The sequence below is a fragment of the Procambarus clarkii genome, chromosome 44 (assembly GCF_040958095.1).
Source record: "Procambarus clarkii isolate CNS0578487 chromosome 44, FALCON_Pclarkii_2.0, whole genome shotgun sequence".
Classification (NCBI taxonomy): domain Eukaryota; kingdom Metazoa; phylum Arthropoda; class Malacostraca; order Decapoda; family Cambaridae; genus Procambarus; species Procambarus clarkii.
This window is the reverse complement of record NC_091193.1, coordinates 17725850-17752567: the sequence shown is the minus strand read 5'-3', so window position 1 is coordinate 17752567 and position 26718 is coordinate 17725850. Positions and strand designations below refer to the sequence as shown.

At 50.3% G+C, this 26718-nt stretch overlaps 1 protein-coding gene across 1 annotated transcript in view; it reads left to right on the top strand.

The window, feature by feature from the left end:
- The first annotated feature begins 316 nt into the window (after positions 1-316).
- LOC123759988 (protein Asterix-like) overlaps positions 317-26718 on the top strand; it is a 32617-nt gene continuing 6215 nt past the window's right edge. Inside the window, exons 1-3 of the mRNA XM_069300674.1 lie at positions 317-469; positions 22182-22348; positions 26191-26299. Coding sequence (XP_069156775.1) covers positions 22296-22348; positions 26191-26299 — 162 coding nt within the window. The 5' untranslated portion in view covers positions 317-469; positions 22182-22295. The remainder of the gene's footprint in view (positions 470-22181; positions 22349-26190; positions 26300-26718) is intronic.

Sequence of the window (26718 nt, the reverse complement as noted above, 5' to 3'; positions counted from 1 at the left end):
TGGCCGGGGAGGATTTACTGGGCACAAATCCTTAACTGTAGCCTCTGTTTAACTCAACAGTAAAATGGGATGATTGTAAAATATACTTGGTTGTAAAAACGATTCTTCGTGGGGGTCGTATTCCAGGGACCATAGGATTAAGGACTTGCCCGAAATGCTACGCGTTACTAGTGGCTGTACAAGAATATAAGAAGTCTCTCTCTAAGATATATGCAACTCTTGTATATATCTAAAAAAAAAAAAACTCAACCTAACCTAACCCTACTTCTTGAGTTCACCAAGCTTCGAACTTTCGGGTTAACAAAAGTCTCGAACTCCCGGGTTCACAGAGCTTGGAGCCAGCTGGAATTTCAAAATGGCGTTCAAACGGCGGTTGGTCGTTGAAGGTTCAGCCGCTCGACAGTACCGTCGCTGCCGCCAACGCGACAACATGTACCGCTGATTTCCGAAATCAGCAACATTGCTCCAGGTAAGAGTGATAATTCTTTTTGACATATTTATATCTTATATATACACAGTATATAGAATTATATAATATAATGGGGTTTTGCGTACGGAGTTTGCTTCGAACAATGCCTATCAATGTTAGTTTAGTTCGTTTATTATGCACCCCATACCCATCTTGCGGGCTACCTTGAGGTGCTTCCGGGGCTTAGTGTCCCCGCGGCCCGGTCGTCGACCAGGCCTCCTGGTTGCTGGACTGATCAACCAGGCTGTTGGACGCGGCTGCACGCAGCCTGACGTATGCGTCACAGCCTGGTTGATCAGGTATCCTTTGGAGGTGCTTATCCAGTTCTCTCTTGAACACTGTGAGGGGTCGGCCAGTTATTTATGCCCCTTATGTGTAGTGGAAGCGTGTTGAACAGTCTCGGGCCTCTGATGTTGATAGTTCTCTCTGAGTACCTGTTGTACCTCTGCTGGGCGGTAGTGGAAAGGGTTACAGAGGCACATAATGGGCTCAGGGACTGAACCCCACAATTCATTTAGCTAAGCAAGTTACAATCTTGATGAGCTAGTTACGAAATTCAATAGTCGTCACATCAACAATGGGTTCGAGATCGACCTCAAGTACAGGTTCTAAATTAAGCACCTGACATATGTGGAGAGCTAGTGTCACAATTTGTTTGTCCTGCACACCGCCCCCCATCCAGTGGGCAGCGGTGGATAGGTTATGGTCACTGCTTGATCGCAAGCGGGGATTTTTCTGGCGGGGGAGAAAGAAACAATTGCGCAGCGCGTCCCGCGGCGTTGCGCGGGCAGTTTGGGGCCTGTATAAATACGGGCGCACACTGGGGCTCTGCCTCACTCCGCCTGCCCTCGCCGCTGCCCTCGCAAAACACAGAAGTTTAGCCCGCTCAACTGTTCTCACAGCATGGACCCTACAACAGTTCCTCGCGACAACGACTCGGAGCGACCCGTTAGGGGCGTCCTGCCCTTCTCAACATTTAAGGTAGTTTTTGTGTTTTGTTGGCGCGCGGGACCAGTGTTTGTGTTGGCGCGTCAGACCAGTGTTTGTCTCTTTGTTGGCGCGCGCGCCCTGAAGCACGCCTGTTGGTTCAGCGTTGGTGACCAAATGCAGGTGCAGTGGTCCTAGAGGGGAAGGTGACCCTCGGTGTTATGGGGCACTGGGTTTTTCTCCAGTAGGTGGCTGTTATTTGAACCACACTCGGGAGGAGGCCTGTCCACCCCTACCCTCTCCTTCCCCATCTGCTCAGCCCTGTCCTTAAGCTCCCCACCCAGTCGACGTGAGGTATGCTGTTGGGCGACTTCTGTTATGCCGTTATTTATTATTTACGTTCTTTATATGTCCTTCCTTACAGTCTGACTGTTAGTCAGGGTGTGTTTCCTCACGCTACAATATTTACTGTAATTTTACCTTTGCTTTCGCCCCTAGCTTTAATTTTCATGGATTTGTATTTTCATAAGTTCCTTAATTTATTAATGAATTTAATGGTGGCAAGCTGCCTGTTTCTTTTGCAGGCTTTTCATTCAGGTCTGTTCTAACTTTTGCTTATTGCCTATAAGTTATTAGGTAAAGTCAGCTAGGTTAGGCTAGCTGCCGAGTCACAGGCCTCTGGCCACCAGCTTTAAGTTTAATGGACTAGTTTTTCCATAAGTTTCCTTAACTTATTCCCGAATTTATTGCAGTGTCAAGCTCCCTGTTTCTTTTGCAGGTTGTACATTTAGTTTTATTTAACTTTAGCTTATTGCCTTTAAGTTATTAGGGAAAGTCAGCTAGGTTAGGCTAGCTGCTGTGTCACAGGCCTCTGGCCCCTAGCTTTGTTTTCATGGACCTGTTTTCCCACAAGTTTCCTTAATTTACTACTGAAATTTATGCAGTGTTAAGCTGCATGTTTCTTTAGCCGGTTTTAAATTTAGGTTTGTTTTAACTTCTGGTCATTGCCTTTAAGTTAGTAGGTAAAGTCAGCTAGGTTAGGCAAGCTGCTGTGTCACAGGCCTCTGGCCCCTAGCTTTGTTTTCGTGGACTTGTTTTCCCACAAGTTTCCTTAATTTACTACTGAAATTTATGCAGTGTTAAGCTGCATGTTTCTTTAGCTGGATTTAAATTTAGGTTTGTTTTAACTTCTGGTCATTGCCTTTAAGTTAGTAGGTAAAGTTAGCTAGGTTAGGCTAGCTGCAGTGTCACAGGCCTCTGGCCCCTAGCTTCGTTTTCTGGATTTGTTTCCATAAGTTTCCTCATTTTATTATTGAATTTTATGCAGTGTCAAGCTGCGTGTTTCTTTAGCTGGTTTTACATTTAGGTTGTTTTAACTTTTGGTCATTGCCTATAAGTTATTAGGTAAAGTCAGCTAGGTTATGCTAGCTGCTGTGTCTCAGGCCTCCGGCCTCTAGCTTTAAATTTTCTTGGACTTGTGTTTTCCATAAGTTTCCTTAATTTATTATTGAATTTAATGCAGTGTCAAGCTGCATGTTTTCTTTCGCAGGTTTTACACTTAGGTTTGTGTAACTTTGCTTGCCTATAAGTTATTAGGTAAAGTCGGCTAGGTTAGGCTAGCTGCAGTGTCTCAGGCCTCTGGCTCCTAGCTTTGTTTCATGGACTTGTTTTCCATAACTTTCCTTTATTAATGAATTTTATGCAGTGTCAAGCTGCATGTTTTCTTTAGCTGGTTTTACATTTGTTTGTTTAACTTTTGCTATTGCCTTTAAGTTATTATGTAAAGTCAGCTAGGTTATGCTAGCTGCTGTGTTCACAGGCCTCCGGCCTCTAGCTTTAAGTTTTTATGGACTTGTTTTCCATAAGTTTCCTTAATTTATTAATGAATTTTATGCAGTGTCAAGCTGCTAGTTTCTTTGCTGGTTTTACATTCGTTTGTTTAACCTCTGCTTTGCCTTTAAGTTATTATGTAAAGTCAGCTAGGATGTGATAGTTGTCGGGATCGGGCCCCTTGCCTCTTGCTTTAAGTTTCTTCTGGCCCTGCATTTATATTTAGTTTCCTCAGCAAATGTCCTGCTTTTTACATTGCCCTTGCTGCATGTTTTTACTTTACTGGTTTACAATTGTTTAACTTATGCTTCACCTTTAAGTAAAGTCAGCTAGGTTGTCCTAGATGCTGTCTTCGGGCCTCATGCCTCTCCCTTTAAGTTTATCTCGGACTCGTATTGATTAGTTCCATCAGCAATTTATTACTAATTATGCATTGCCTAAGTGCATGTCATTTTACTTACTGTTTTACCTTTATACTTGTTTCCTTGACTTTGTCAAAGTTATTAAGTACTGACGCTAGACAGTACCAGTTTCGTTTACCAGTACCAGTAAACGTTTTTACAGTCGTTTTGTCTGCCCGGTGTAGCCCAGAAGAATCTGCAGCCTCCCGGCTGCTGGCTTATCCAGACATGTGGCCTCCCAGGACGCTGGTTATCAGACGTATTGTCTGCTCGGTGTAGCCCGGAATATACTGCGGCCTCCCAGGCCGCTGGTTATCAGACGTATTGTCTGCTCAGTGTAGCCCGGAAGATACTGCTGCTTCCCAGGCCGCTGGTTTATTCAGACGTTTAGTCTGCCCAACGTAGCCAGGAAGGTTGACAGCCGCTGCCGTCTTAGCTGACTGCGTTCAGGGGCTGCTCCCCAGCCGACGTCCTTCCTGCGATGAGTTAAGCCGACGTCCTTCCTGCGATGAGTTAAGCCGACGTCCTTCCTGCGATGAGTTAAGCCGACGTCCTTCCTGCGATGAGTTAAGCTGACGTCCTTCCTGCGATGAGTTAAGCTGACGTCCTTCCTGCGATGAGTTAAGCTGACGTCCTTCCTGTGATGAGTTAAGCCGACGTCCTTCCTGCGATGAGTTAAGCCGACGTCCTTCCTGCGATGAGTTAAGCCGACGATGTTCTACAGGTATTATATTTATATTGGTCATATAAATACACGGCCTTTCTGGCCGCGGGTTTATCCAGACGTGTTGTCTGCCGGTGTAGCCCGGAATCTACTGCGGCCCCCCAGGCCGCTGGTTTCTCCAGACGTTTTGTCTGCCCAATGTAGCCACGAAGGTTGTCATAGCCGCTGCCGTCTTCGCTGTCTGCGCTCGGGGGTTCATGTCCAGCCGACGTTCTTCCTGTGGTGAGTTAAGCTGGCGATGTTATTCAGGTATCTTATTTACATTGGCCATATAAATATGTGGTCTTTCAGGCCGCTGGTTTATCCAGACGTGTTGTCTGCCTGGTAGCCCGGAAGTCACAGTGGGCCCCCCCCCCAGGCCGCTGGTTTATCCAGACGTTTCATCTGCCGGTGTAGCCCGGAACGTTTCCACAGCCACCGACTGTGGAAACTTACAAGTGTTAATCCCGTTTCTCTAACGAATTATAGTCCAGCTTTATTTTGAGCATACTTTGTTTTGCAATTTATAATTATTTGTTATAATTGTATTAATTGTAATTATGTTATAATAGCACAGTTTGCCTAGTTTCCTCAGTAGTTACAGTACTTTCGTTTGGCTCTTGCAGTTATTCACGTCGCTTATTTGGTTATATTTATGTTATGCATCTCCTCCGTTCCCTTAATGTAATATGGCTATATATCCACGCCGTTTGTATACCCTTATTTTGTACTTGCAGATACCACGTGCCATGCCTTGCCCTATTCATAATTATGTTCTACATCTCGGCACTAACATGCCTCCTGTTTCAGGTTACCTCGGACTTTCTTTCCCAATCAGCCTCCTTAATTTACTCCGACAGTTGATGCGTTGCTCATGTCGCATGTTTATTTTTGCGTTGCTGTGTCCAGTATGCTGCCCACTTTTACCCTGCCTTACGTCATCAAGTAAAGACAGCCAGGATGTGCTATTTGCAGAGTTACCAAGTAATTTATTAAGTAAAGTCAGACAGGCAGTGCTAGTTGCGGAGTTACTAAGTAAATTATTAAGTAAAGTCAGCCAGGATGTGCTATTTGTAGAGTTCCTAAGAATTATTAAGTCAGACAGGATGTGCTATTTGCAGTATTCGCGGGCCCTTATTTTAGCTTCACGTCTCCTGGCCCTGCATTTTTGCCTAGTTTCATCGGTAGTTACAGTAGTTTATGCTTAGCTTTGCAGTTTAGTTTCCTCAGTGGTTACAGTATTTACGCTTGGCTCTTGCAGTTTATGCACGTTACTTATCAGGTTATATTTGTTATGCTTTCCCTCCGTTCTCTTAATGTAAAAATGGTTATATATGCACGCCGATTGTATACCCTTATTTTGTACCTGCAGACTTCACGTGCCATGACTTGCCCTATTCAGGTGACCTGGACAGGGGGGTGGCCCCCACGTTGCCTGGGGCACGGTACACTCCAGCAGATGGCGGCGTCGAAGCGTCGTCGGGAACGTCGTATATTTAACGATATCCCGTTCTTTGCCTTCCTAAGACAATGTAAATTAAGATTTTATACGCTTATATGGAAGGTTTCTTATTTTGTACTGGCAGACATCTCGCGACATGCCTTGCCCTTCCTCTTAATTACGTTCTACATTTCAGCACTAACATGCCTCCTGCTTTCAGATTACCACGGATTCCTTTTCCCAAACAGCCTACCTTAATTTACTCCGACAGTTGACGCTTTGCTCATGTCGCATGTTTAATTTTGCGTTGCTGTGTTCAGTATGTTTGTTCATTTTCCTTGCCTTACGTCATTACGTAAAGTCAGCCAGGATGTGCTATTTGCAGAGTTACTAATTAAATTATTAAGTAAAGTCAGCCAGGATGTGCTATTTGCAGAGTTACTAAGTAAATTATTAAGTAAAATCAGCCAGGATGTGCTATTTGCAGAGTTACTAAGTAAATTATTAAGTCAGCCAGGATGTGCTATTTGCAGAGTTACTAATTAATAATTACTAGTCTTTCACTGGGCTACCTTTATGCTTCTCCCCTTCCTGTCTAGGTATGTTTAGGTATGGCTAGCGGTGCGCGAGCCGCGGCTTATCGGTTCCTCCTACGTCTGCGTGTCAATTTTGTTATTGTTGGACTCGCAATTTGATTTGTATTTATTACGGAAAAATTTTTCTCCCGCAATTTACTCTTTGTTTAAGTTTCACGTTCAATTTGTAATTAAGGGACTATCAATTAGGATTTGTATTAATCTATTGCTTTGCCTCTGTGCCTTTAAGTTATTTTCAGCTAAGGTACGCTAGTTGCAGTGCATTCGGGTGGCCCCCCCCCCCCCCCCGCCACAATTTTTTTTTTTCTCCTCCGGTTATTTCGTCCTATTACACTAGTTTCCCTCATTATATATTCTATTCTGAATTTGTGCATTATATCTGACCACCCATTCTTCATCGTATCGACAGTACATTAAGTTACATTTGGACGCTACCGAGAAGTTTAGCTGGCCTCGCGCACGGTGTCATGCAAAAAACTGGCCATTCGGCCTTCCTTTCGGCAAGCTCAAGCCAGTCAGTTAGCATGACGTCGGCCAGCTTGTGGTTGGCCAGCGCAGCCAGCATGCTGTTGGCCATAGGTCGCTAACGTTCTTTGGCCATCCGGCCTTCTGGGCTATTTTACTCTTCTTGTTCCTTCGCCTTTGTTGTTTCCTACTACGTAATAGTATTCTATTTATTTTTACCTCATCTATCATTAGGTTAGGGGCCCCTTACCTCCAACCGCTATTCCTTCCACTGCGCTCTGCCCGCTTGGCGCTCAATGCCGGTTTCTTCTGTTTCCTTTATTCGCAGCCACGACAAGCCGGAACCCCCCCCCCCTTCACACCCTACTGCGGCGAGGAAGAGAACGCGAGCCGGATATTCCTCTGATCACCATCAACGCACGCAGCGGTGCCGGGATGCAGCCGCCCAGGGCCTACGTTAATACTATTATCTTCTCTTTATTTGCTGGGCTATATGGCAGTATTAATATTACTCCGTACTGTTACTGTCATTCCAGTATTATTTTATTAAAATATAAATTATTATGGTTTGGCGTTGCTTTCTTAATTTCTTCCATTCTGCGGCACTTGCCGTCATCTGTTATTTACGATATTACATTGTATTCTTCATTGTACGATTATTTACGACATTGTATTCTTATTATTATCCTTATTAGTTACTGAATGGCAGCTCCCTGCCGTCGATTTCACTTTGCTCCTGTTCTAAAGATGTTGCCGAAGTTCACGGCGTACTAGCTGCGGCTCGCAGACGCTCATTGACAACACAAGACTACACTCAGCGGCCACTCAAGGCAGACTCCTTGGCTTCTATCCAGCCCAATCACCCGTCTGGAGGCGGAGATGGGATAGAGACCAAGGGTAATGTTCCCCGCTCACATTCTACATCCGATTAGGACACAAGCATGTTATAGATTTGGCTTTAAGAATTGGTTCTTTCCATTTTATTGTTTATGTATATGTTGCTTAGTTGTTATACCCTTTCTTGGTATATGTATTGTTTATATTCAAGATTTATAGTGTTTCGTCTTACCCTGTTATAGTTGCTTTGTGCCTCCTTGCTGTTCTACCGGTTTCTCCCACCTTTGCTCTTAGCAAAGGTACTTCCCCCTTCCGTTTGCTGGAAGATTCTTAGATTTGTTAGCCCCCCTTCATTGCTACAGTATAATTATTCGGATGCTCTTTATTCATCCAGGATTTTTAATTAAGGTTTCTCTTAATTCCTGCTGCCGGGCTCCCTCCCCCGTTTTTCGTCTCCGTATTGATTCAGCTAGGGTTTCCCTCTCGTCTGTGCTCTTGCCTGTCTCGATAACACTGCACGCCGCTTCTGCCCACCCTTACTGCCTTATATCTTTCAGCCCGGGGGAGGTGAGCTACGCGACAAAAAATCGACGCACGCTCCGACTGGACCAGGTATCGCTTACATGGTCAGGAATCAACACTCTTCGGATCCTACAAGCACAGATCCTACAAGCGCTCCTGTCACCAGGCGAGATTTCTCCAGGATCCTACGCGCTGCCCTCTCGGCGCTAGGCTTGACTTCAGATGACTACGCCCCGCACCCAGCTGTCTCGGGACGGGCTCGCCACATCAGAAATAATGGCAAACGGCAGGCGGAAGAGTAGTGCCCACATCGTACGTCAGATGGGACGTTGTTGCTCTGCTACATTGAGTGCCTCACGCGGCCAGCTGGCACTCGCCCTTCGGGGGGGGGGTCCGGCCGCTGGCCTGCGGTGGGGGTGCAGCGCCGGTCCCCAAGTGTCCCGCTGTCCGCAGCTAATACTTTGCCCAGTCTAGGTGCTAGTAAGCCCTACTTGTAGTCACACCCCCTTCTCCTTATCCATTAGGTCTTTTACGGCCTCTTGGCCGGGTACATTACGTGTTATGTGGTCTCTCACTTATTAGTTATTCTTTGTGTCCTGCCTGTTATATCCTAGTGTTATATAATTACTACACATTTGCACTCGGCCTTAATTCTAGTACCAGTTAACCTTTAGGTTTCTGCAGAATTAGTTTCCATGTCACTATAGGCTAAGGTCTCATACTTACTACGGGTGTACCTTTTAAGTTAAATCTAGTCCTCGGACTTGGAATTGTTACTGTTAATTCTTACTTTATATATTTACTTTATATATTTTAATATAAACGTTATATAGTCCTTAAATTATATATTTTGAAACTTTATATATTTACATGTTCAATATTAAGTTTAATAATATCAACTTTGTTATAAGCCTATAATATAAACCGTGTTTAATATAAACTTTATATAATTACTTACTTTATATTTGAACTTTATACATTTACATGTTCTGCAGAATTTAATCTTCAATAAACTTTAACGCCCCATACTGCCAGTATCTTTCTCCCCCTGGTCAGAAAATGGTCACTGCTTGATCGCAAGCGGGGATTTTTCTGGCGGGGGAGAAAGAAACAATTGCGCAGCGCGTCCCGCGGCGTTGCGCGGGCAGTTTGGGGCCTGTATAAATACGGGCGCACACTGGGGCTCTGCCTCACTCCGCCTGCCCTCGCCGCTGCCCTCGCAAAACCCCACCCTCCCCCCCTTTGCAAGCGGCTGCTTTTGTACCCCAGTCATGCTTTGCACAGTTGTCCCGATTGTCTCCCCACTGCATGTGGGAAGGGGGGTGCAGCGCCGGTCCCCAAGTGTCCCGCTGTCCGCAGCTAATACTTTGCCCAGTCTAGGTGCTAGTAAGCCCTACTTGTAGTCACACCCCCTTCTCCTTATCCATTAGGTCTTTTACGGCCTCTTGGCCGGGTACATTACGTGTTATGTGGTCTCTCACTTATTAGTTATTCTTTGTGTCCTGCCTGTTATATCCTAGTGTTATATAATTACTACACATTTGCACTCGGCCTTAATTCTAGTACCAGTTAACCTTTAGGTTTCTGCAGAATTAGTTTCCATGTCACTATAGGCTAAGGTCTCATACTTACTACGGGTGTACCTTTTAAGTTAAATCTAGTCCTCGGACTTGGAATTGTTACTGTTAATTCTTACTTTATATATTTACTTTATATATTTTAATATAAACGTTATATAGTCCTTAAATTATATATTTTGAAACTTTATATATTTACATGTTCAATATTAAGTTTAATAATATCAACTTTGTTATAAGCCTATAATATAAACCGTGTTTAATATAAACTTTATATAATTACTTACTTTATATTTGAACTTTATACATTTACATGTTCTGCAGAATTTAATCTTCAATAAACTTTAACGCCCCATACTGCCAGTATCTTTCTCCCCCTGGTCAGAAAACAATCACTCGGTTACTACCTACAGTTAGCAGACTGGGGATATTTGGCTAAAATTTCTGGTAGCAGATCAGGTCCCCCATTTGTTCCGATTTTTTTTCAAATTGGATTTTACAATTCAAGTGTTATGTTATTTACTGCTTTAGCAGATAGGCGGTTCCATGGGTTTATAACCCTGTGGGTGAAAATATAGCTTATGTTTTCAGTCCTACACTGCGGCTTGTTGGACTTGAAACCGTTGTTCCTTGTTTGTGTTCCATCTGACCTATTGAAGTTGTTCTCTGGATCCATATCTTCGAAACTGTTCAATATTTTAATAGGCAGGCGATGAGTCACAATAACGTGGCTGAAGTATGTTGACCAGACCACACACTAGAAGTTGAAGGGACGACGAGTTTCGGTCCGTCCTGGACCATTCTCAAGTCGATTCAAGTCGATATTTTAATAGTTTCGGTGAGATCCATCCTGGCATGCCTAGTTTGCAGTGTTGTTAGCCCTGTGACCCTCAACCGTTCATGGTATGAAACTAGACCTCATTCTGCAATTATTTTTGTCGCCTGGTGTTCAATTTTCTCCATGAAAGGTTGGGCGCGGGGTGGGTTCTCTGTCGGGCTCCAAGTGGGTTCTCTGTCGGGCTCCAAGTGGGTTCTCTGTCGGGCTCCAAGTGGGTTCTCTGTCGGGCTCCAAGTGGGTTCTCTGTCGGGCTCCAAGTGGGTTCTCTGTCGGGCTCCAAGTGGGTTCTCTGTCGGGCTCCAAGTGGGTTCTCTGTCGGGCCCCAAGTGGGTTCTCTGTCGGGCCCCAAGTGGGTTCTCTGTCGGGCCCCAAGTGGGTTCTCTGTCGGGCCCCAAGTGGGTTCTCTGTCGGGCCCCAAGTGGGTTCTCGGTCGGGGCTCCGGGGTGGGTTGTCGGTCGGGGCTCCGGGGTGGGTTGTCGGTCGGGGCTCTGGGGTGGGTTGTCGGTCGGGGCTCCGGGGTGGGTTGTCGGTCGGGGCTCCGGGGTGGGTTGTCGGTCGGGGCTCCGGGGTGGGTTGTCGGTCGGGGCTCCGGGGTGGGTTGTCGGTCGGGGCTCCGGACAGGCTTTAGGTACTCAACTGGCGGGCTCTGGGTGGGTGTCTGTCCGGCTTCGGGTGGGTTCTTGGTAGGGCTTGGGGGGGTGTGGGTACTTGGTAGGGCTTGGGGGGGTGTGGGTTCTTGGTAGGGCTTGGGGGGGTGTGGGTTCTTGGTAGGGCTTGGGGGGGGTGTGGGTACTTGGTAGGGCTTGGGGGGGTGTGGGTTCATGGTAGGGCTAGGGGGGTGTGGGTTCTTGGTAGGGCTTGGGAGGGTGTGGGTTCTTGGTAGGGCTCGGGGGGTTGTGGGTTCTTGGTAGGGCTTCGGGGTGGGTTCTTCGTAGGACTTAGGGTTGGCTCCCGGTCAGGCTCAGGGTGGGCTCTTTCGGGATCGGGATGGGCTCTCGGGCTTGGGGTACCTCTGTAGGGCTCGGGGTAGGTTCTTGGTCGGGCCCAGGGTGGGTTCTCTGTAGGGCTCAGGGTGTTTTCATGGTAGGACTAGGGGTGGGTTCTCTGTAGGGATCAGGGTGGGTTCTCGGTAGGGCTCTGGGTGGGTTCTCGGTAGGGCTCGGGGCGGGCTCCAGGTACTCAACTGACGGGTTCCAGTTCACACAACTGGCGGGCTCCGGTTCACTCAACTGGCAGGCTCCGGTTTACTAAACTGGCGGGCTCCGGGTGTTTGACTGTTCGGGCTCCGGGTGGGTGACTGTTCGGGCTCCAGGTGGGTGTCTGTCCGGCTTCGGGTGGGTTCTCGGTAGGGCTTGGGGGTGGGTTCTCGGTAGGGCTTGGGGTGGGTTCTCGGTAGGGCTTGGGGGTGGGTTCTCGGTAGGGCTTGGGGCTGAGTTCTCGGTAGGGCTTGGGGCTGAGTTCTCGGTAGGGCTTGGGGCTGGGTTCTCGGTAGGGCTTGGGGCTGGGTTCTCGGTAGGGCTTGGGGCTGGGTTCTCGGTAGGGCTTGGGGCTGGGTTCTCGGTAGGGCTTGGGGCTGGGTTCTCGGTAGGGCTTGGGGCTGGGTTCTCGGTAGGGCTTGGGGCTGGGTTCTCGGTAGGGCTTTGGGGGTGGGTTCTCGGTAGGGCTTTGGGGGTGGGTTCTCGGTAGGGCTTGGGGGGTGGGTTCTCGGTAGGGCTTGGGGGGTGGGTTCTCGGTAGGGCTTGGGGGGTGTGTTCTCGGTAGGGCTTGGGGGGTGGGTTCTCGGTAGGGCTCGGGGTGGGCTCTTTCGGGATCGGGATAGGCTCTCGGGTTTGGGGAACCTCTGTAGGGCTCGGGGTAGGTTCTTGGTCGGGCTCAGGGTGGGTTCTCGGTAGGGCTAGGGGCAGGCTCCAGGTACTCAACTGATGGGTTCCAGTTCACTCAACTGGCGGGCTCCGGTTCACTCAACTGGCGGGCTCCGGTTTACTAAACTGGCGGGCTCCGGGTGTTTGACTGGTCGGGCTCCGGGTGGGTGACTGTTCGGGCTCCAGATGGGTGTCTGTCCGGCTTCGGGTGGGTCCTTGGTAGGGCTTGGGGTGGGTTCTTGGTAGGTATTGGGGCTGGGTTCTCGGTAGGGCTTTGGGCTGGGTTCTCCATAGGGCTTTGGGCTGGGTTCTCGGTAGGGCTTGGGGGGTGGGTTCTCGGTAGGGATTGGGGGGTGGGTTCTCGGTAGGGTTTGGGGGGGTGGGTTCTCGGTAGGGCTTGGGGGGGTGGGTTCTCGGTAGGGCTTGGGGGGGTGGGTTCTCGGTAGGGCTTGGGGGGGGGGGGTTCTCGGTAGGGCTTGGGGGGGGGGGTCTCGGGAGGGCTTGGGGGGGGGGTCTCGGGAGGGCTTGGGGGGGGGTTCTCGGTAGGGCTTGGGGGGGTTCTCGGTAGGGGTCGGGGTGGGCTCTTTCGGGATCGGGATAGGCTCTCGGACTTGGGGAACCTCTGTAGGGCTCGGGGTAGGTTCTTGGTCGGGCTCAGGGTGGGTTCTCGGTAGGGCTCGGGGCGGGCTCCAGGTACTCAACTGACGGGTTCCAGTTCACTCAACTGGCGGGCTCCGGTTCACTCAACTGGCAGGCTCCGGTTTACTAAACTGGCGGGCTCCGGGTGTTTGACTGGTCGGGCTCCGGGTGGGTTACTGTTCGGGCTCCAGGTGGGTGTCTGTCCAGCTTCGGGTGGGTTCTTGGTAGGGCTTGGGGTGGGTTCTTGGTAGGTATTAGGGCTGGGTTCTTGGTAGGGCTTAGGGGTGGGTTTTGGTAGGGCTTGGGGGGTGGGTTCTCGGTAGGGCTTGGGGGGTGGGTTCTCGGTAGGGCTTGGGGGGTGGGTTCTCGGTAGAGCTCGGGGTGGGCTCTTTCGGGATCGGGATAGGCTCTCGGGCTTGGGGAACCTCTGTAGGGCTCGGGGTAGGTTCTTGGTCGGGCTCAGGGTGGGTTCTCGGTAGGGCTCGGGGCGGGCTCCAGGTACTCAACTGACGGGTTCCAGTTCACTCAACTGGCGGGCTCCGGTTCACTCAACTGGCGGGCTCCGGTTTACTAAACTGGCGGGCTCCGGGTGTTTGACTGGTCGGGCTCCGGGTGGGTGACTGTTCGGACTCCAGGTGGGTGTCTGTCCAGCTTCGGGTGGGTTCTTGGTAGGGCTTGGGGTGGGTTCTTGGTAGGTATTAGGGCTGGGTTCTTGGTAGGGCTTGGGGGTGGGTTCTTGGTAGGGCTTGGGGGTGGGTTCTTGGTAGGGCTTGGGGGTGGGTTCTTGGTAGGGTTTGGGGTTGGCTCCCGATCAGGCTCGGGGTGGGCTCTTTCGGGATCGGGATAGGCTCTCGGGCTTGGGGAACCTCTGTAGGGCTCGGGGTAGGTTCTTGGTCGGGCTCAGGGTGGGTTCTCGGTAGGGCTCGGGGCAGGCTCCAGGTACTCAACTGACGGGTTCCAGTTCACTCAACTGGCGGGCTCCGGTTCACTCAACTGGCGGGCTCCGGTTTACTAAACTGGCGGGCTCCGGGTGTTTGACTGGTCGGGCTCCGGGTGGGTGACTGTTCGGGCTCCAGATGGGTGTCTGTCCGGCTTCGGGTGGGTCCTTGGTAGGGCTTGGGGTGGGTTCTCGGTAGGGCTTGGGGCTGGGTTCTCGGTAGGGCTTGGGGCTGGGTTCTCGGTAGGGCTTGGGGCTGGGTTCTCAGTAGGGCTTGGGGGGTGGGTTCTCGGTAGGGCTTGGGGGGTGGGTTCTCGGTAGGGCTTGGGGGGTGGGTTCTTGGTAGGGCATGGGGGGTGGGTTCTCGGTAGGGCTCGGGGTGGGCTCTTTCGGGATCGGGATAGGCTCTTGGGTTTGGGGAACCTCTGTAGGGCTCGGGGTAGGTTCTTAATTGGTCGGGCTCAGGGTGGGTTCTCGGTAGGGCTCGGGGCAGGCTCCAGGTACTCAACTGACGGGTTCCGGTTCACTCAACTGGCGGGCTCCGGTTCACTCAACTGGCGGGCTCCGGTTTACTAAACTGGCGGGCTCCGGGTGTTTGACTGGTCGGGCTCCGGGTGGGTGACTGTTCGGGCTCCAGGTGGGTGTCTGTCCAGCTTCGGGTGGGTTCTTGGTAGGGCTTGGGGTGGGTTCTTGGTAGGGCTTGGGGTGGGTTCTTGGTAGGTATTAGGGCAGGGTTCTTGGTAGGGCTTGGGGGTGGGTTCTTGGTAGGGCTTGGGGGTGGGTTCTTGGTAGGGCTTGGGGGTGGGTTCTTGGTAGGGTTTGGGGTTGGCTCCCGGTCAGGCTCGGGGTGGGCTCTTTCGGGATCAGGATAGGCTCTCGGGCTTGGGGAACCTCTGTAGGGCTTGGGGTAGGTTCTTGGTCGGGCTCAGGGTGGGTTCTCGGTAGGGCTCGGGGCAGGCTCCAGGTACTCAACTGACGGGTTCCAGTTCACTCAACTGGCGGGCTCTGGTTCACTCAACTGGCGGGCTCCGGTTTACTAAACTGGCGGGCTCCGGGTGTTTGACTGGTCGGGCTCCGGGTGGGTGACTGTTCGGGCTCCAGATGGGTGTCTGTCCGGCTTCGGGTGGGTCCTTGGTAGGGCTTGGGGTGGGTTCTTGGTAGGTATTGGGGCTGGGTTCTCGGTAGGGCTTGGGGCTGGGTTCTCGGTAGGGCTTGGGGCTGGGTTCTCGGTAGGGCTTGGGGCTGGGTTCTCGGTAGGGCTTGGGGCTGGGTTCTCGGTAGGGCTTGGGGGGTGGGTTCTCGGTAGGGCTTGGGGGGTGGGTTCTCGGTAGGGCTTGGGGGGTGGGTTCTTGGTAGGTATTGGGGCTGGGTTCTCGGTAGGGCTTGGGGCTGGGTTCTTGGTAGGTATTGGGGCTGGGTTCTCGGTAGGGCTTTGGGCTGGGTTCTTGGAAGTGCTTTGGGCTGGGTTCTCGTTAGGGCTTGGGGGGTGGGTTCTCGGTAGGGATTGGTGGGTGGGTTCTCGGTAGGGTTTGGGGGGGTGGGTTCTCGGTAGGGCTTGGGGGGGTGGGTTCTCGGTAGGGCTTGGGGGAGTGGGTTTTCGGTAGGGCTTGGGGGGGTGGGTTCTCGGTAGGGCTTGGGGGGGTGGGTTCTCGGTAGGGCTTGGGGGGGTGGGTTCTCGGTAGGGCTTGGGGGGGGTGGGTTCTCGGTAGGGCTTGGGGGGGGTTCTCGGTAGAGCTTGGGGGGTGGGTTCTCGGTAGGGGTCGGGGTGGGCTCTTTCGGGATCGGGATAGGCTCTCGGACTTGGGGAACCTCTGTAGGGCTCGGGGTAGGTTCTTGGTCGGGCTCAGGGTGGGTTCTCGGTAGGGCTCGGGGCGGGCTCCAGGTACTCAACTGACGGGTTCCAGTTCAATCAACTGGCGGGCTCCGGTTCACTCAACTGGCAGGCTCCGGTTCACTCAACTGGCAGGCTCCGGTTCACTCAACTGGCAGGCTCCGGTTTACTAAACTGGCGGGCTCCGGGTGGGTGACTGTTCGGGCTCCAGGTGGGTGTCTGTCCAGCTTCGGGTGGGTTCTTGGTAGGGCTTGGGGTGGGTTCTTGGTAGGGCTTGGGGTGGGTTCTTGGTAGGTATTAGGGCAGGGTTCTTGGTAGGGCTTGGGGGTGGGTTCTTGGTAGGGCTTGGGGGTGGGTTCTTGGTAGGGCTTGGGGGTGGGTTCTTGGTAGGGTTTGGGGTTGGCTCCCGGTCAGGCTCGGGGTGGGCTCTTTCGGGATCGGGATAGGCTCTCGGGCTTGTGGAACCTCTGTAGGGCTTGGGGTAGGTTCTTGGTCGGGCTCAGGGTGGGTTCTCGGTAGGGCTCGGGGCAGGCTCCAGGCACTCAACTGACGGGTTCCAGTTCACTCAACTGGCGGGCTTCGGTTCACTCAACTGGCGGGCTCCGGTTTACTAAACTGGCGGGCTCCGGGTGTTTGACTGGTCGGGCTCCGGGTGGGTGACTGTTCGGGCTCCAGATGGGTGTCTGTCCGGCTTCGGGTGGGTCCTTGGTAGGGCTTGGGGTGGGTTCTTGGTAGGTATTGGGGCTGGGTTCTCGGTAGGGCTTGGGGCTGGGTTCTCGGTCGGGCTTGGGGCTGGGTTCTCGGTAGGGCTTGGGGCTGGGTTCTCGGTAGGGCTTGGGGGGTGGGTTCTCGGTAGGGCTTGGGGGGTGGGTTCTCGGTAGGGCTTGGGGGGTGGGTTCTTGGTAGGGCTTGGGGGGTGGGTTCTCGGTAGGGCTCGGGGTGGGCTCTTTCGGGATCGGGATAGGCTCTCGGGTTTGGGGAACCTCTGTAGGGCTCGGGGTAGGTTCTTGGTCGGGCTCAGGGTGGGTTCTCGGTAGGGCTCGGGGCGGGCTCCAGGTACTCAACTGACGGGTTCCGGTTCACTCAACTGGCGGGCTCCGGTTCACTCAACTGGCGGGCTCCGGTTTACTCAACTGGCGGGCTCCGGGTGTTTGACTGGTCGGGCTCCGGGTGGGTGACTGTTCGGGCTCCAGATGGGTGTCTGTCCGGCTTCGGGTGGGTCCTTGGTAGGGCTTGGGGTGGGTTCTTGGTAGGTATTGGGGCTGGGTTCTCGGTAGGGCTTTGGGCTGGGTTCTCGGTAGTGCTTTGGGCTGGGTTCTCGGTAGGGCTCGGGGGGTGGGTTCTCGGTAGGGTTTGGGGGGGTGGGTTCTCGGTAGGGCTTGGGGGGGTGGGTTCTCGGTAGGGCTTGGGGGAGTGGGTTCTCGGTAGGGCTTGGGGGGGTGGGTTCTCGGTAGGGCTTGGGGGGTGGGTTCTCGGTAGGGCTTGGGGGGGGTGGGTTCTCGGTAGGGCTTGGGGGGGGTTCTCGGTAGGGGTCGGGGTGGGCTCTTTCGGGATCGGGATAGGCTCTCGGACTTGGGGAACCTCTGTAGGGCTCGGGGTAGGTTCTTGGTCGGGCTCAGGGTGGGTTCTCGGTAGGGCTCGGGGCGGGCTCCAGGTACTCAACTGACGGGTTCCAGTTCAATCAACTGGCGGGCTCCGGTTCACTCAACTGGCAGGCTCCGGTTCACTCAACTGGCAGGCTCCGGTTTACTAAACTGGCGGGCTCCGGGTGGGTGACTGTTCGGGCTCCAGGTGGGTGTCTGTCCAGCTTCGGGTGGGTTCTTGGTAGGGCTTGGGGTGAGTTCTTGGTAGGTATTAGGGCTGGGTTCTTGGTAGGGCTTGGGGGTGGGTTCTTGGTAGGGCTTGGGGGTGGGTTCTTGGTAGGGCTTGGGGGTGGGTTCTTGGTAGGGTTTGGGGTTGGCTCCCGGTCAGGCTCGGGGTGGGCTCTTTCGGGATCGGGATAGGCTCTCGGGCTTGGGGAACCTCTGTAGGGCTCGGGGTAGGTTCTTGGTCGGGCTCAGGGTGGGTTCTCGGTAGGGCTCGGGGCGGGCTCCAGGTACTCAACTGACGGGTTCCAGTTCACTCAACTGGCGGGCTCCGGTTCACTCAACTGGCAGGCTCCGGTTTACTAAACTGGCGGGCTCCGGGTGTTTGACTGGTCGGGCTCCGGGTGGGTGACTGTTCGGACTCCAGGTGGGTGTCTGTCCAGCTTCGGGTGGGTTCTTTGTAGGGCTTGGGGTGAGTTCTTGGTAGGTATTAGGGCTGGGTTCTTGGTAGGGCTTGGGGGTGGGTTCTTGGTAGGGCTTGGGGGTGGGTTCTTGGTAGGGCTTGGGGGTGGGTTCTTGGTAGGGTTTGGGGTTGGCTCCCGGTCAGGCTCGGGGTGGGCTCTTTCGGGATCGGGATAGGCTCTCGGGCTTGGGGAACCTCTGTAGGGCTCGGGGTAGGTTCTTGGTCGGGCTCAGGGTGGGTTCTCGGTAGGGCTCGGGGCGGGCTCCAGGTACTCAACTGACGGGTTCCAGTTCACTCAACTGGCGGGCTCCGGTTCACTCAACTGGCGGGCTCCGGTTTACTAAACTGGCGGGCTCCGGGTGTTTGACTGGTCGGGCTCCGGGTGGGTGACTGTTCGGGCTCCAGGTGGGTGTCTGTCCAGCTTCGGGTGGGTTATTGGTAGGGCTTGGGGTGGGTTCTTGTTAGGTATTAGGGCTGGGTTCTTGGTAGGGCTTGGGGGTGGGTTCTTGGTAGGGCTTGGGGTGGGTTCTTTGTAGGGCTTGGGGGTGGGTTCTTGGTAGGGTTTGGGGTTGGCTCCCGGTCAGGCTCGGGGTGGGCTCTTTTGGGATCGGGATAGGCTCTCGGGCTTGGGGAACCTCTGTAGGGCTCGGGGTAGGTTCTTGGTCGGGCTCAGGGTGGGTTCTCTGTAGGGCTCGGGGCGGGCTCCAGGTACTCAACTGATGGGTTCCAGTTCACTCAACTGGCGGGCTCCGGTTCACTCAACTGGCGGGCTCCGGTTTACTAAACTGGCGGGCTCCGGGTGTTTGACTGGTCGGGCTCCGGGTGGGTGACTGTTCGGGCTCCAGATGGGTGTCTGTCCGGCTTCGGGTGGGTTCTTTGTAGGGCTTGGGGGTGGGTTCTTGGTAGGGCTTGGGGGTGGGTTCTTGGTAGGGCTTGGGGGTGGGTTCTTGGTAGGGCTTAGGGTTGGCTCTCGGTCAGGCTCGGGGTGGGCTCTTTCGGGTTCGGGATGGGCTCTCGGGCTTGGGTTACCTCTGTAGGGCTCGGGGTAGGTTCTTGGTCAGGCTCAGGGTGGGCTCTCTGTAGGGCTCAGAGTGGGTTCTTGATAGGACTCTGGGTGGGTTCTCTGTAGGGATCAGGGTAGGTTCTCGTTAGGGCTCTGGGTGGGTTCTCGGTCGGGCTCGGGGCAGGCTCCAGGTACTCAACTGACGGGTTCCAGTTCACTCAACTGGCGGGCTCCGGTTCACTCAACTGGCGGGCTCCGGTTTACTAAACTGGCGGCCTCTGGGTGTTTGACTGGTCGGGCTCCGGGTGGGTGACTGTTCGGGCTCCAGGTGGGTGTCTGTCTGGCTTCGGGTGGGTTCTTGGTAGGGCTTGGGGGTGGGTTCTTGGTAGGGCTTGGGGTGGGTTCTTGGTAGGGCTTGGGGGTGGGTTCTTGGTAGGGCTTGGGGGTGGGTTCTTGGTAGGGCTTGGGGGTGGGGTCTTGGTAGGGCTTGGGGGTGGGGTCTTGGTAGGGCTTGGGGGTGGGGTCTTGGTAGGGCTTGGGGGTGGGGTCTTGGTAGGGCTTGGGGGTGGGGTCTTGGTAGGGCTTGGGGGTGGGGTCTTGGTAGGGCTTGGGGTGGGGTCTTGGTAGGGCTTGGGGTGGGGTCTTGGTACTGCTTGGGGGTGGGGTCTTGGTAGGGCTTAGGGTTGAATCCCGGTCAGGCTCGGGGTGGGCTCTTTTGGGTTTGGGATGGGCTCTCGGGCTTGGGGAACCTTTGTAGGGCTCGGGGTAGGTTCTTGGTCGGGCTCGGGGTGGGTTCTCTGTAGGGATCGGGATGGGTTCTCGGTAGGGCTCGGGGCGGGCTCCAGGTACTCAACTGACGGGTTCCAGTTCACTCAACTGGCGGGCTCCGGTTCACTCAACTGGCGGGCTCCGGTTTACTAAACTGGCGGTCTCTGGGTGTTTGACTGTTCGGGCTCCAGGTGGGTGTCTGTCCGGCTTCGGGTGGGTTCTTGGTAGGGCTTGGGGGTGGGTTCTTGGTAGGTCTTGGGGCTGGGTTCTTGGTAGGGCTTGGGGGTGGGTTCTTGGTAGGGCTTGGGGGTGGGTTCTTGGTAGGGCTTGGGGGTGGGTTCTTGGTAGGGCTTAGGGTTGGCTCTCGGTTGTCAAGCTCGGGGTGGGCTCTCGGGCTTGGGGTACCTCTGTAGGGCTCGGGGTAGGTTCTTGGTCGGGCTCAGGGTGGGTTCTCTGTAGGGCTTGGGGTGGGTTCTCTGTAGGGATCGGGGTGGGTTCTCGGTAGGGCTCTGGGTGGGTTCTTGGTCGGGCTCGGGGCATGCTCCAGGTACTCGACTGATGGGTTCCAGTTCATTCAACTGGCGGGCCCCGGTTCACTCAGCTGGCGGGCTCCGGGTGGGTGACTGTTCGGGCTCCAGGTGGGTGTCTGTCCGGCTTCGGCTGGGTTTTTGGTAGGGCATAGGGTTGGCTGCCCAGACAAGTACAAGGGGAATGTTGTCTACGCTTATGTCGACCGTGCTCTAAGCCACAGCTCAGGATGGAAGCAAGTCGACGAAGAACTCTGTAGGGTAAGGCAGGTCCTAGTCAACAACGGCTTCTCCAATGGTTTCGTTGAAGACATCATAAAAAGGAAGGTGAAACACCATGCAACCTCTGAAGAGTCAACTAACACAACACCTGTACCCCCTGTTAGACTATTTTACAGGAACTTCTTTTCCACAGCTCATAAAACGGAGGAAAGGGTCCTGAAAGATATTGTTAATAGGACCGTTATCCCTACAGACAAAAATCAGAAGATACAATTGACAATTTACTATAAAACCAAAAAAACAGCCAACCTACTCATGAAAAACTCTCCTGACACAAAGCAGAACGCCTTAAAGGAGACTAACGTCGTCTATACCTTCGAATGCCCACTTGGGGACTGTAAGCCTCAAAGAACTCAGTATATAGGCAAGACAACAACATCTCTTTCCAGGCGATTAACAATGCATAAGCAACAGGGCTCCATTAAGAAACATATCTCTTCCCACAACCAGGCCATCACCAGAGAAGTCTTAACACAGAAATCATCGATAGATACAGCGATAGCAGGCAGCTTGACATCTGTGAGGCACTACACATCAAGAAGTCAACACCAGCAATCAACAGCCAATTGATGCACAACTATATTCTACCCACTTCAAGACTCCGTACCAATATAGAAGCATCAAGAGGAAGTATGGGTCAATAGGCCCTTTGCAGTTACTTCCATTCTTCCCTCTCATTTATTTTATTTATTTATTTATTTATGCATATACAAGAATGTACATAAGGAATGTGAGGATACAAATATGGTAATTACAGTCTTGTAAAGCCACTAGCACGCGCAGCGTTTCGGGCAGGTCCTTAATCTAAGAAAATTTTAAGGAGGTAAATACTTGCAAAATTATAGACAAAAAATTATAACAGATTACATGAAATGAAAAAAGATGAGAGAAAATTGTAGGTACAGTATATTAAAGCACATAGGTAGCTAAGATTGATTCCAATGACAGCTTGAATGGTAGTTGACAAAAAAATTGGTAGGCACAATACAGCAGAAACAATATAAGATTGGTTGCAATGACAGCTTCAATGGTAGTTATCCAATTTATACCCATTGTTCCGTGTTCTGCGTTGGTCAAAAGTTTGTTCACCTCTTCCAAAACTGTTGCAACACATCACCTCACCCAAATGCGAGTATATAAGACAAGCTGTTTAATGTTAGCATAAGTAAAACTCTGTTTAGTGTTCTCAGGTTACAGTTGTGTGTGTATAAACTAAAGTCTCTGAAAATGTAACAAGTTATTACGAAACGCGTTCAAGCCTCGCGTCAGACTAGAAATAAAAATGAATTTTGGAGAATTGATTTTTCAATTACCATCCACAGTAAAAAAGAAACATAAGAAATATTGAGAATTCATGGTAGAATTATTAATCTTACCTTTTCGGTCATATTTAACAATATATACATTATATAGAATATATATATATTACTCTTATTACAAATTCGGTACTTACCGCAGTTTGGATCTGGCAACCGAGGTCCCCGTGGCCCGGAACCTTCGGCCTCCACCAGCACTGTTGTGGACCAGCAGACGACATCCAGGAGCAGCTCGCCAGCAACATTCCCACTCAAAATGCAGACGTCAAACAACAGCTCTGACCCACGGAGAGTGGATAAGATTGTTAGGTAAGTGAATGTAGGGGGGATATTGTAGTGCAAGATATTATTATTGTGTAATGATGAGGATCTGTGTGTGTGTGGGGGAGGAAGTTAGTAGGTCATCATATGGACAATTCGTTCTTATATAGGCATGGGTTTTCTTGTCTCTGTACAATGCTTTGGTGTGATGTTTAAAGAATTACTTGTCTGTACACCTATATGGGTGGGATTTAGGGTATTATAGTTCGGTATTTTTGCTGTAGGGTGTATAGGTCATTACGTATACAAGATGCTTAGTTAGCAGACTTAAAACGATAATGATTAATGATAAAACAACCTAATCCATATAACATAACCAAGTCTAACTTAGTAGTACATTTTTATCAGAAAACTAGCCTTGTTGAAATGATTTTTTACTCCCATTTTGTTTGGAGTTTGAAAAGAAATGGCGAGGGTTAAACAAAGCTCATTTATTTATTTATATACAAGAAGGTATATAAGATTTTTACTTAATTTTTAGTTTTGACAGATAAGACCATATTAAATCAGATACAAGTCATACCACATACACGATGACTCGCAAACAAATGTTAAAACCTATCTAACCTAGGGTTTCCGGGTTCGATCCCCGGTGAAGGCAGAGACAAATGGGCAAAATGTTTTTCATCCTGATGCCCCTGTTACCTAGCAGTAAATAGGTACCTGGGAGTTAGACAGTTGCTATGGGCTGCTTCCTGGTGGGGGTGTAACAAAAAAGGAGGCCTGATCGAGGACCGGGCCGCGGGGACGCTAAGCCCCGAAATCATCTCAAGATAACCTAGCTCAACCCAACCTAAACTAACAAAACCAAGAATCAACCTAACCCAAACCAATGGAGTCCAGTACAGCTTAACCTAAGCTAATACATCCTACCATAACAGTATAGTGTATACGGTTTTAACAAACGGGAAAACGAGCATCGTCGAATTATTTCATGTCCAAAAAGTACCATCCATAAAGTTTGATACGTTAGGATGTATTAGCCAAGATTAGGCTGTGTTAGGCTTGGTTGGTTTGAGTTAGCCTGGGTAAGGTTAGGTAAATTTTCCAATCCATTGGTGAACAGTCATGTGTACAGGGTGACACATTATTACAGACCGTTTTACTAGTGATAAAAAAGCAATGTAGGACTAACACAACTATTGGAAAACAACAGTTGTGTTATCAGTGTATAGTAGTAATTAATAATTTTGTACAAAGTTTGCATAAAAATGTTAGGTGTTTCAAGTAACTCACAAGGTTCTGGTAGACCTTTCATGACCCGTATAAAGGCCAGGCTGTGTGTGAAGAACTGTTAAAACCATCAACAGGTAATATACAGAAATGTTTATTGAACTAAATGCAGCTGGCCGAAGCAGCCATTGACATGAAACTGTTAGCGGCCAGTTTCATGTTAGTTACGTATTTATGGAAACTCTCCATCAGCGACCACATAACCAGATTTTAAAATGCACTATAATCTTAATTTAAATATATTTTGTTATTACAGTACTGTATCTGGTTTTCTTTACAAAGTACAGTATTTATATCATCCTACCCACAACAGTTGTTTAATTTCCGAGTACCTGTTTACTGCTAGGTGAACAGAAGTATTAGGTGAAAGGAAATGTGCCCAGCCATATCTGTCCTGACTGGGAATTGAACCCAGGATCCCCAATTGGGAGTCAAGGGGGAAGGCAACCGATTTTTACCTGACTTTACCTGAGGGCCACTAACGTATTAGTGGCCTCGACGAGAACAGAAAAGCTTGTCCAAAGTCCCCTCATTTGCCTTGATTATTTTTTTCCAGTTGGATTTTAAAATGTAAGAGTTTGGGCAATTATGTTTGGCAGGTAGGCAGTTCCATGGGTTTATAACCGTATGGGGGTAAAAGGCATCTCTTGTTTTCAGTCCTATGTTGTGGTTTGTTGAGCTTTTATAAGACATTATCTGGATCAACATCCTCCAAATTGTTCAGTATTTTAAAATTTCAATGAGGTCTGCTAAGTCATGTCTGGTTTGAAGTGTTGTTAGTGCTGTGGCCCTCAACTGTTCCTGGTATGAGAGTTGATTACACTGTGATACCCTCAACTATAATAAATTCTGATTTTCAGACAACATACAGCCTCTTTGCTCAAACCCCTGGACATACTAAACATTTAATCCGTACTCTTCATTCTCTTCACATTATAAACACTTGCAAAGCTCTGTTCCTTAATACTAACTCAGATTTTAAACTTCCGAATTGTATGAAATAAGAATGTTTGTGATGTTCTGCATGAACATCACTGCTGAAATATCTCTAAGATTCTCTATGCAGGTCTCTATATAGAGAGACCAAATGTGTGGAATTTCCTAACCCAATGTCTTCACTTTAGTATCCCACATTGTGCTAATTACTCATCTAGTGCTGCACTATCTACAAATGCACTCCATCAACATAATTTCTCATCACCCTTATTACTACCTTACCTCTCGCTTAACAATTAGCTTAGCTTAGATGTCACGCTATTGTGATTTCTATGTATAATGAAGTAAGGGCGAAGAGGTAGAACGGCCTATTGACATAGCTCGAGTGCATGGGGGGAGTTGTGTAAAATCCTGGTTTGTCTCTCGGAGAGGCTGCAGGATCCAAGTAAATTCAGAAGAATTTCTGGTTGCAATTCTTATACCATGTCGTAGCTCAGTCGATTAAGGCAGCGTCTGGGATGCTCTTGGACGCAAGTTCGAATCCTCGTCACGGCCTCTTGTAGATTTGTTCTCTTAAGATTAACTGTTTCCCTTGTACAATAATTTAAAATTCACTGCAAATTTTGCGTTAGCTTTAAAATTTGCCTAAAATGCTATGCATGTTAGTGGCTTTACAAGAATGTACAGATAATGGCGATTCATTTGTACAAATAACCCATTGTAGTGAATAATATTGTAGTGTCAGGGGGGGCCTAACGGCTGAGTGGACAGCGCTCCGGATTTGTTTTCCTAAGGTTCCGGGTTTGATCCCCAGTGGAGGTGGAAACAAATGGGCAGAGTTTCTTTCACCCTGATGCCCCTGTTACCTAGCAGTAAATAAGTACCTGAGAGTTAGACAGCTGCTACTGGCTGCTTCCTGGGGGGGTGTAACAAAAAGGAGGCCTGGTCGAGGATTGGGCCACGGGGACGCTAAGCCCCGAAATCGTCTCAAGATAACCTCAAAATACTGTAGTGTAGTGGTCAACAGTCAGCTCGCAATTGAAACGTTCGGGATTGATTTCTGCCGCAGGACAGGGACGTTTGGCACGTTTGCTTTTGCCCGATGCCTGTGTTCACCTAGCGGTAAATAAGTACCTAGGAGTTGGGCAACTATTGTTGGTTGCATCTTGGGAAAGACTAGTAGTTGGCCTAGAGGGGACCTTGATAAACCTAACTGGCTTTGTCCCAATGGGAAATCATACTTAAGTACGATACAAGTAAAAAACTTTTCAAAATCTTTTCTGTGGAGAGCCTTGTAGGCTCCAAGGAGCCTCTGGGCTCACCCAGAAAATGGTGTTTCATTACATTCAGTGCTGTATTTTTTTTTCAAATAATGTTACTTTTGTGAGGGTTTGTGTACAGTAATTATTGAACTTCATTGTTGTTTGTATTTGTAATATGTTCTCTCATCTTCCCTCCTGATTTTCCATAACTAATCACTTCTTGCAAAGAGAATTATGAAACCTGTGTTTATTGAATTCATTTTATTTGCGTTCTCACTCATGCTTTAATGTTACTTATTTTATCAATAACACCTTACTGATACAGTAATAATAATAATACATTAATATTACATTTTTATACATACCAACTGCAATATAATGTAATTTGATCATTGACAGGTACAAACCATCAGCACAAGGGACTCCAGGGGCCCCTGGTGAAGATGCAACTACTGACTACATGAATGTACTAGGCATGATCTTCAGCATGTGTGGTCTAATGATGAGAGTAAGTTTTGGGTTTCTGGCATTATAGGGTCTGTTCTGAAGCCCACGGTATCATCCCTATTGTCTACCACTATCATCCCTATTCATCCTGGCACTAGCTTGCTCAGTTTTTTTTGTTTTCAACTCATATTTTATGAACTACTGTATATTGTATGTAAGTGATGTTGGCATTCATGGGAACATTTTCTGTGGGAGCCATGCTTTTTGTATTGTTTATATTCATGCTTCACTTGTCAGTTTAAGGCACCCATCTTGTGTGCCCTTAGCTGTTCATTCATTCTGATTTAGTTTCTCAACTCTCTGCCTTGTAGCTAGTTTGTATTACCCATTCCCACCAGTAATATTTTTCAAGATTCTGGGTGTTGTCCTAGTCAGGGCTTCTCCTTTTGAGTTGCCATTACATCAGTACTGCTTGGGACT